At 27.9% G+C, this 10,553-nt stretch overlaps 2 protein-coding genes across 3 annotated transcripts; one reads left to right on the top strand and one right to left on the bottom strand.

The window, feature by feature from the left end:
* The first annotated feature begins 6 nt into the window (after positions 1-6).
* On the top strand, positions 7-2,629 carry LOC126908331 (eEF1A lysine and N-terminal methyltransferase homolog). Its single transcript, XM_050690297.1, has one exon. It carries the CDS (start codon positions 432-434, stop codon positions 2,454-2,456), a length of 2,025 nt encoding a protein of 674 aa, XP_050546254.1. The 5' UTR covers positions 7-431; the 3' UTR covers positions 2,457-2,629.
* Positions 2,630-2,748: 119 nt separating this feature from the next.
* Positions 2,749-8,794, bottom strand: LOC126908342 (uncharacterized). 2 transcript variants are annotated; one of them, XM_050690332.1, is made up of 5 exons: positions 8,233-8,794; positions 8,022-8,179; positions 7,119-7,452; positions 6,740-7,047; positions 2,749-6,685 (listed from the first exon to the last, which is right to left on the bottom strand). In XM_050690332.1, the coding sequence occupies exons 1-5, from the start codon at positions 8,335-8,337 to the stop codon at positions 6,208-6,210; spliced, it is 1,383 nt and encodes a 460-aa protein (XP_050546289.1). In that variant the 5' UTR covers positions 8,338-8,794; the 3' UTR covers positions 2,749-6,207. The 2 variants fall into 2 exon arrangements, with proteins under 2 accessions (XP_050546289.1, XP_050546288.1); XM_050690331.1 differs by having other exon boundaries at positions 7,119-7,491; positions 8,233-8,789.
* Positions 8,795-10,553: the final 1,759 nt, after the last annotated feature.

Below are 10,553 nucleotides of genomic sequence, written 5' to 3'. Positions count from 1 at the left end.
TGAGTGTAATGTCTTCGACTAGATATGATTTGTGATCTTTTGACGTATCGTTGAAAGAAATCGGTTTGGTGAGAGCTGAGAAAAAGTGATAACAGACACAAAAAAAAACACATCATAGTAAAACCAATACCTTCTCAGCTTCGCATCGAAGCTTAAATATCAGAAAATAATTTATAATTTCTTTCAAATAACGATATTTAAAATATAATTTCTAGTAGATATTGTTCCATGATAAACTATTCCGTAAAATTTCATTTCTGATAAGTTCTTTTCCGATTTCTATAGCTCTTCATAATCTATGAATTCATATGCGCGCGCCCACATGAGAGCAACAATCTTATCAATTTACAATAATGTAATATGTTCAAAAAATTATAACTGTGTTAGGATCTTTATTAGATGTTGGTTTTTAATTATTCAATTATCTATTGATGTTAAAACTTTATTTTATCTATGTAAACATGAGTCTAATACCTGAAAAAAATAGTGACTTTTCTAAACCTGAATATTGGAATTCATTTTTCACTAAACGAGAAGCAACATTTGAATGGTATGGTAGCTATAGTAATTTAAAACGATTACTAACAAAATATATAGGCACTAAAGATATAATTTTAGTGGCTGGATGTGGAAATTCTAATCTTTCTCTTAATTTATATTTGGATGGGTTTACCTGTTTGACTAGCATTGATAATAGTGAAGTAGTGATCACTAATATGAAAAAAAAACATAAAAGTAAATATCCAGGTTTAACATATGAGGTTAAAAATATTTTGGATACAAAATATCCTGATGAGAAATATAATGTTATTATTGATAAAGGTACATTAGATGCTTTAATGCCAGATGATGAAGTAGAGTCATTGTCTCGGGTAATGGAAATGTTCAATGAAATGAAACGGACATTGAAATTTGGTGGTCGTTATATATGTATTTCATTGCTGCAATGCCATATAGCCAAATTTCTTTTTACATATTTCAATGAACAAGGATGGATAATTCGTGTATGTCATTGCACAGAAATTGAAGATTCTATTGATTTTAATGGCCAATCTGTATTTATGGTGGTTTGTACTAAAATTAACAAATTACCTGGTGGTAAATCAATTTTAGAGTGGAATCCTGATGGTCAAACTAATGAAAGATTGAGTTCTATTGATGATTTACTAGAAATAGTTTTAGACACTCAAAAATCAGTTTTTATGTGTTTTAATCTAACTAAATGTCGTGTTAATGATAAATGTAATAATTACTGTTTTGAAATAAATTGTTCTCAGACAAAAACACCTCGTTACACCATAGTAGTTGCAGAAGGTTCTACTCAACTAAGTCCAAATAAAATGACTTTTGCTGCTTTTATTGTGCCACATGGAAGAGAACATGAATGGTTATTTAATAGCAAAGAAGGTCAAGATATTTTGAGGAGAAACTGTAATGTAGATCGTTTAGCTATTGTCAGTATGCATAGAGGTCAAACATACAAAAATTTGGAAGAAGTACAAAAAGAATTATCTAGACTTATGCTGAAAATTGCACCTCAAGGTGTAGTAAGGAGAGGTGAAACAATACTTTTTCTTTCTTTGGAACAACAGCTAGGTAATAGGAAAACTATTGTGAAAGGTAAGAGTAAATTTTCTGGTGATTATGTTGTAGAAGAAGTAGCTGGGCAAACAAATGAAATTTATAGACGTCTGGTATTTCTTGACATGCCTCAAGTTATACAATCTGAAGTCAAATTGATAAGATCAGTTGGTGATGAAAACAAAATTGACTGTTCATATTTTATCAGTGATTATATACCATACTTGGGCCTTGGTATTGGCATTATCGCAAAGAAATCTAGCAAAACACCTAGAATTCTTTTAATTGGTTTAGGTGGAGGAGTATTGGCCAACTTATTAGTAAATATTTATAATGATATAAAAGTCATTGCTTTGGAAATAGATGATGCAGTATATAAAATAGCTAAAGAATCTTTTGGATTAACAGAAAACTCAAAATTAAATGTAAAAATATGTGATGGTCTTGAATATCTCAAAAAAACTGCAAATAAATGTGATAATTTTGATGCTGTTATATATGATATTGATGTTAAAGATCCTACATTAGGTCTAAGTGGTCCTCCAAAAATATTTATGACTCAAGAAGCATTGAATTATGTAAAAACTTTGATAGGTGATCAAGGAATTTTTTTAATTAATTTTATCTGTCGTGCCACTGATGTTAAATCAGAAATCATTAGTATACTAAAAACAAATTTCAAAAATTTAACATCATTAAAAATAACAGATGAAATTAATAAAGTATTATTTGCAAGTAATCAAAATACTTTATTTAATGAGACTCTTTTAGTGCAAACAGCCGACTACTTAAATCAATGTGCTAAATGTAATGAATCCATTGGTTGTGATATTGTTGATTCTTTAGCATTAAAGAGTAGAATTGAAAACTATTAATTTTTAGTCTTATCATACTTCTTCTTCATTTTGTCTATAATTTTTATTGTCTAAATTTACTATGCATGTGTACCTTGTAGAATTTCAATATTTTTTAAGTTAAATTTGTACTATCAATTTATTTTTATTCTGTAATTTGTGATATTTAATAAACACAATGTTGGTGTATGAGTTTTCAGAATTTTAAATAATATGAAATTTATTTAAAATAAAGTGTACAACTCAAAAGTAATGAACTGTCAATTTAAAGTATAAAATTATTTTAAAATAAAACAAAAATATAAAATGAGTATAATCAAATTGACTTACATTTTTATATATCTTTTACAGTTTGTCCTAAAAATTTCTTACAATGAAAAAAATAGTAAAACTAACGGTATTACCGTGAAACTCTAGATACTATCATTAGAATTGTTCTTGTACCTACAAGGTTAGTTTAAAGGTTCTACTTAAATTTTTTGCAGTTTGGCAGTGGTTTTACTCAATGGAATTTTAATGTTTATTGGTTATAAATCTAGCATAAACAATTTAATTAAATAACACTTTGTTCAAATTTTCTTTTAAAGCTAGTATATTGGTGAAATTTTTCTACTATCCACCATCCACCAGATTTTAGCCTACCCAAATGTTTTTCATTGCCAAGCTCAAATTAGTGTTGAAAGAGGATAAATTTAAGAAAATTTACAACATTCAGATAGTTGTAATCAACAGGGTAAAAATGATTTTAGTTAACGCACTTCAGTAAACAATGGAAGACTTAAAAACACAATCCTTTTGTTACATTGAAGGGAGAAAATTACATAGAGTAGTACGAGTTAAAATAAATTTCTTTTAATATTGCTTCATTCTAGGAAATTTTGGAAAAAAATTTTTTAATAATACAAACTTGTACAATGCGACTTATTACAACACAATGAATTATATTAGTACTTTTGGGTAAAACCGTAAATTATTGTTAAATAATATACAAAAATTTTACCGTCGCGTGTTCGTGTAATGTTGCATCCATACGACGATAACAGAAATAGATTATAAATAGACTGATCGATTGCAGATAGTAGAAATGTAAAAGAAATATTTAGTACACAATTAGTATGATTCCGATCGTATGCGATTCAATATGTTTGATGTAATATAATAATTCCGGGTATTATTTTTATTTATTTTAACGACCGCAGTAAACGAATTTCTTTATGAATAATTTGGATTTTTTTTAAGTACCGAGTGAAACTATTTAGACATATTTTATTTTATTTTATCTTTAGAGTACATAATTAATTTGACAAAATATAATATTTTATAATAATATAATATTATAAAAATAATTATTTAAAACTGCAACATGCATACATTTATAAAACAAAAATATGACTCAAGCGCAAATAATACCAACGTAAGTTCAAGCAATATTAATAATGATATAAATACTTATAAGAGGGAGAACAAAATAAGAAAAGTTAATAGACAATATTGCAATGATTATTTAGATATCGGGTTTACTTACATTGTTGAAAATGAGTGTCAAATACCTCTTTGTGTGATTTGTGGAGAAAAACTCTGCACAATGATACCAGCAAAATTAAAACGCCATTTTACATCTAACACATGCTAATCTCCAGTCCAAGAATAAGAATTAATTTGAAAGATTGTTAAAAAATCAAATTGTTCAAAAAAAAAATTTGAAAAAAAAATAACAATACCAAATAAAGCACAAATCGCATCGTATAAAGTTGCTGAAATAATTGTTAAAAATTTAAAACCACACACTATAGCAGAGAGCCTAATTTTTTCAGCATGTTCAGAAATAGTTCAAATTATGTTTGGAGATGACGCAAAAAATGAAATTATGAAAATTCCGCATTCAGACGACACAATAAAAATCAGTTTTTAATTAACTTTCTAAATCATATTTTACTTTACAAATTGATGAGTCAACTGATATCAGTGGTATAGCTCACGTACTTCACGTACATCGTAATTTGTTCGATTCATTAATAAAAACAAAATAGTGAATTAATTTTTATGCTGCAGACAACTTACAGAACGTACAACAGGACAGAATATTTTTGACTCTATTTCATCATATTTATATAAATTTAATCTTTCCGAAAAAAATTTTCCGAAATAACAGTTGAAGAATTTTGGATTTCTATTCAAACAGAGTTTAAAAATATTTCCGAAAGCGCAATTAGAATTTTATTACAATTTTCAACATCATACTTATGCGAGCATGGATTTTCAACATTAACAAATATTATGACAAAATAACGTGAAAGGCTAACTAATAGAGAAGAGGAAATGAGAGTAGTACTTTCATATATAAGACCAAATATTGAAAATATATGCAACAGTTATCAGGCCCAAATATCACATTAAATAATCTAAAATTTTTTTTTAAAAATTGTATTTATTTTATATCATATACCAATTTTATTAAATTTATTAAATTTATTATATATAAATTTCATTGACTAATTACGAGTATCATATATGTAATTTAATTTAAAAAAATGTAAGTATTGTTTTATTTTACGACCTAGCGCTCCGCAAAATTCTTATACAATTATAAGTGTTCCGTGGTTCTAAAAAGGTTAAGAAGTACTACTCTATATACTCTGTATTACTTCTAATTATTCTTAAACCCTTTTCTTCAAGAGCTGATCTCCATACCTCTAGCATTTGATTAATTTCCTCCCTATTTTCTCCTATTAACACTATATCGTCAGCAAACAACATGCACCACGGCACCTCTCCTTGTATTTCTCTAGTAATTTCATCCATCACTATGGAAAATAAGTAAGGGCTTAAAGCAGAACTCTGATTCACTCATACTCTTAAACTAAAACCTTCTGTACTCCTACACTTTTACACAGGTACAAGTGTCATCATACATATCCTCTATTATATTAATATACCATTTCAGGACTCCTTTTCTCATTAATGCCCACTTTAGAACCTCTCTCGGTACTCTATCATACGCTTTCTCCAAATCTATAAATACCATACAAAGCTTTTTCTTTTTTTCCCTAAACTTTACTATTAGTTGCCTCACACAAAATAATGGCTCCTTTGTTGACTTACCGGGCATAAATCCAAACTACATTTTAGATACCAATGTCTCATTTCTTATTCTCTTATCTATTACCTTTTCCTAAATTTTCATACTATGATTCATAAGCTTTATGCCTCTATAATTTTCACACTCCTGTATGTCACCTTTACCTTTCATATTCTCTCCTCTTATTACCTACATTTCCATTCATATCTCCACCTATCACCACAACCTCATTGCCAGTTACCCCTTGCATCACCTCACCCATCTCTCTCCAAAACACTTCCTTGTCTATTTGATCACATCCTATTGTGGTGCATAGGCACTTATTACATTCAGCACTTTTTCTTCGAATATCAATTTCACAACTATAATCCTGTCACTTTTCGTAGCTACTTCTACTACTTAACTTTTTATTTCCTCATCTATTATTATTCCTACACCATTCTTTCCACTATACTTCCCTAAGTATATTATTTAATAACCCTCACCTATTTTTATTCATTAATATAAAGTTGTAATATATATTACAATAAAATATGCTAACAATTATTAATTTACCAATAGATTTATGAATAAATTAAATTTATTAATTTATCTGTAGATAATAAATTAAATATCATGGTTGCAAAACCCTGTAAGAACTTTTTAATTTTTAATAACTTAGTAACTTACTGGAAGCACATTTTAGTTACATAATTAATTAAAAAAATATAATGTCTCATTAGTATTGGCTTGAGCTTTAATAAGACATTGGTTATCCAAATTTGATAAAGTATTGGTTACTTTATCAACTAATTTACTTTTATACTTATAAACAGTACGATCTATTACAGAATCTGCTGTAATACAGTCATCACCACCATATTCACATACTCTATAGTGATGAAGTATAGCACGTTCTGCGGGAATATACAGAGTTGCATCATGTCCTGGATCTAAAAACTCCCATATAAAATGGTTCCCAACTTCAACAACTCTTCTAGGATCACAAATGTATTTAGATCTCTGTTTATGTGGATGTAATTTGGTTTTTCGGCGAGTTTTACGTAAAACTATTAGGTTAGAATGAAATGGATTTTTCTCTAATTGTAAGCTTTCATCATCAGCCCATTGCATGTAAAAGAAAGCATTCCGAAAGGAATAAGCAGCAGGAGATTGATAAGTGTTCATCCATCTAAAAATGTAACCCTTTAAATTTTAATTAACAAAATATAAAAAAATGATTTACTTTATTAATTGTGTAAGGGTATTATTTTGTTTTGGCATTATTAATTCATCTATATCTAAAAATGCAACATATTTTGATGTGTACATGTTTCTGTACAAACAATCATTAAGAGCTGCAAACATTCCTTCCGTTCTTATTTCTTTTTTGGATACCAAATCAATTTCCCAGGGTAACATAGAAATAAGATTATCTTTTTTATAATGATTAAGAATACATTCAACATTTGGACCAATTGTATTTTTATAAAATGTGAAATGTTCAACTCCTAGTATAGTATTAAGTTCTACAAACTCCATAAGTTGTAATGCCTTTAAAATTTAAACGATTAATACTACTAATTAAATAACATTCATTATATAAAATAAATTATTTATATTACCCGATCATAAAAATAATGTAAAGGCTTAATACAAATTTCTATGTCCGTCTTGAAATTTCTATTTGACATTGGCATATTAATAAGAACTCTGTTAGTGATAGTATCTTTGAAATGAGATACTATTGATACACTTAATGGATAAGTATTTTCTGGAGGTAACTTACACAATACAAATACTGCACTGTACTTTAGATTCCAATTTTCACGAATAGCCTTAACAAATGCTAAAACTGTTTTGGAACTGTTTGAATACCATAATCTACACCAAACAGTATCAGGTCGTCTGGTTTTAGTTGCACCAATGATTCTAATTAACGGCCCAATGGATTTAATCCTAAAATCCAAATAAGCAGAATATATAAAGAACTTGAACCTAAAAAATATAGAATATGAAATAACATTTATACTAATCTAGCAACATCATAAAAATTTATATCTATTCAATACTTTAAAATATAATTAAATTTTTTCATCAATAGCTAAATTTGTTGCTAATACTTTTATAGTCTTGGTTATAAAATTTTTTATTTTTTCATATGAAAATAAACACAGTCATTAAAGAATTATAATAAGCATTTCTTTTTATTATTTAAAAATAGTGTTTGCCTATAATATTAAAATTTAAATAATACCTTGAATAATGTCATTAAAAATAATAATTTTATTTTTAAGAATAATAGTTTTATAATTTTTTCAATACTTAATTATAGCATAACATGTTTGAGATAAGATATCTAAATTACAACAATAAGTCATCAAATTAATTTGTGTTTCAACAATAATAATTATTTTTTTCAGAAATAAAATAAGCTTTTTGTAGGAAATTTAATAAATCGGAAACTATAGTATCTACTGTTGACCGACTTAAGTAATTATTTTCTCAATATATTATAGTATACATACTTAGTGAACTGAACTTTTTGCCAAATTGCATCTTTTGAAGTAATTCCTGTATTATTTGGTAGTGAACTTTCCACAAAAGGAGACAAAATAATGAAATGTTGATGATCATTTTTTTGATAATTGTTTATCAATAACTTTTGATTGTTAAATTTATCACCCTTAAAAAATAAATCATAATCAAGTACTGTATAGAAATAATTCACATTATTACCTCAATTTTGTTGATATTTTCTTTGTTGCTGAATACAAAGAAAACAAAAAATAAAATAAAAGTACTAGAAAAGAACAATAAAACTAGACGAATAAGGGTTTTCATTATAAATAACGAAAACCGTTAAACCGTTCACTCAAATCATTGTTAATTTGTGTTACATTTAAATAATATAAAATGATGATATTATATATTTTAAATAAAAACTAATGTTTCCAGTTTAGTAAATAAATTCAAATAGACATTTATCATTCTCTATATTTCTACGTTCTAATTTTAATTAACGATAGGTATTTGCTATTAAGCGTCATTATAAAGTTATAATTTATTCTTTGTTATTTAATGGATATAATTATTCACAAAATTTTCGCAATTACTATAGTGAACACAGAGTGTAGACTGAAAGTAAATAAGGCGCATGCTCGATAATTGCTTACACAGCTATCCCTAATCGCATATTATGAGGGTAAAGAAAATGATAAGCGAGTTTATTTGTGAAATAATACTTGACACAGAAAATACAATTTTCTTATAATCTGTGTATACTACTATCATATACCATTTAAATAAATTTTAGTTGAATAGTTAATAACATTGTTTAATAGTTAAAATAATTAGTGATAGCTTGGTCGATTCTGTTACTTGGTAAGCGGTGGTAGCCCTATGGATATTTTTCAATATTGGAATCAGGTACATAGAAATTCTAGTGAAAAGAAGTCCCTAATAAAAATTTTCAATTAATTAGCTACCATGAAAATATTGATGACCACTGTTTACTCAGATTATGAATATAAAAAAGTAAAAATAAAAGCCAATAATCATTTAAATATTGCATAGCAATGCGAACGAAGGGCAGGTGTACTGTGGCCTCATCTAAGTACATCATTGATTAGAATTGTAGGCTATAGGCCCCCAAATCAAGGTAAATAACTAAGGTATCTATAAAAAAAATTATATTGATTCGATCATTTTTAAAAAAGTTATGGCACTTTTAAGTAAAAAAAATTGAAAAAATATTGAAAATGATCGATTTATAAATTTGTAATTTTTTTGGAGGTTTCCCCCATTTACAGAGAACGAGGGAAATTTTTTCAATTTTTGAGGGTAATGTCTTCGACTAAATACGATTCGTGATCTTTTGACATATCGTTGAAAGAAATCGGTTCGGTGAGAGCTGAGAAAAAGTGATGACACAAAAAAAAAAACAAATCTTAGTAAAATTAATACTTTCTTTGCTCTGCATCGAAGCAATAAATATAAACATTTTTAACCTATAGCTTTTGAATATAAGCCACATATGCTATATATGTATATATTGTCGTAACACAGTAAAAATGAAAAAAAGGTAAAAGTGCGTATGTGTGTAGCTATGTGTACGAAGATGAATATGAGGAGGTGGTGCCTGCTGTCTAGGTATTCACGTGCGTGTTGTCGTACAGCAGTCACCGTGCTCGGCTGACACTCCGGGTTAGCTGTGGGTGTCGAAAGGCTGTTGTTATAGGAAGGGAGAATAAGAGTAACACCTAGGTATGAGGTGCAGACGAAGTGCAAGACACAAATACCAGGTGTACGCAAAAGGAGCCCAAAGTATGAGGTGCAGACGAAGTGCAAGACACAAATACTAGGCGTACCAGGTGAGGAAAAATAACAGAGTACGAGGTGCAGACGAAGTGCAAGACACAAGTACTCTGAAATGTCGAGGAAAATAGTATATAGGTTTGAAAAGGAATAAACAAAGACTTTGCTTTAAACAGTAAGCCGGACAGCGACAACCGAGTACTGAGACTGATGAATGACACAAAGCATTGGAGTCGACTGACGACGATGGTCAGGTCTATTGGGTTTTTATAATAATTAGAACTATTGCCGATTTGGCAATAAATATTATTTGTTAATTCATCAGTCTCAGGCAGCGGATGTGCTGTCTGTATTTTATTAAAATAATTCTCACGATTATGAAAACGTGACACCATCACAATATGTAGAAGTTGTTAAAAAATCATAAAATTATGTTTATCACTGAATGTATTTTTATAAATAACTTATATACTTTTAGATTCGAAGATTATTAAAATTGTAACAGTCTTACTATTATTCTTTGATCAATATTATTTAAAAAAAAATAATAATAATAAAAAAAAAAAAAAACCCAGCACAGTGGGGTCGCGGCATAGTTGGGTCCAGTATAGATTTAATCTGACAGTGATTAAAATCACTATCATAAGAAACTCTTCGATGCAAATCTTTACATAGTGTTTAATTCTAAAAAATTGATGGATAATTACAAAAGTAACATCAACTTCTATTTCCTTAATTATACC

The sequence above is a fragment of the Daktulosphaira vitifoliae genome, unplaced genomic scaffold (assembly GCF_025091365.1).
Source record: "Daktulosphaira vitifoliae isolate Bord-2020 unplaced genomic scaffold, ASM2509136v1 Scaffold_5, whole genome shotgun sequence".
Taxonomy (NCBI): domain Eukaryota; kingdom Metazoa; phylum Arthropoda; class Insecta; order Hemiptera; family Phylloxeridae; genus Daktulosphaira; species Daktulosphaira vitifoliae.
The sequence above is the reverse complement of the archived record's forward strand: the minus strand, read 5'-3'. Positions and strand labels throughout refer to the sequence as shown.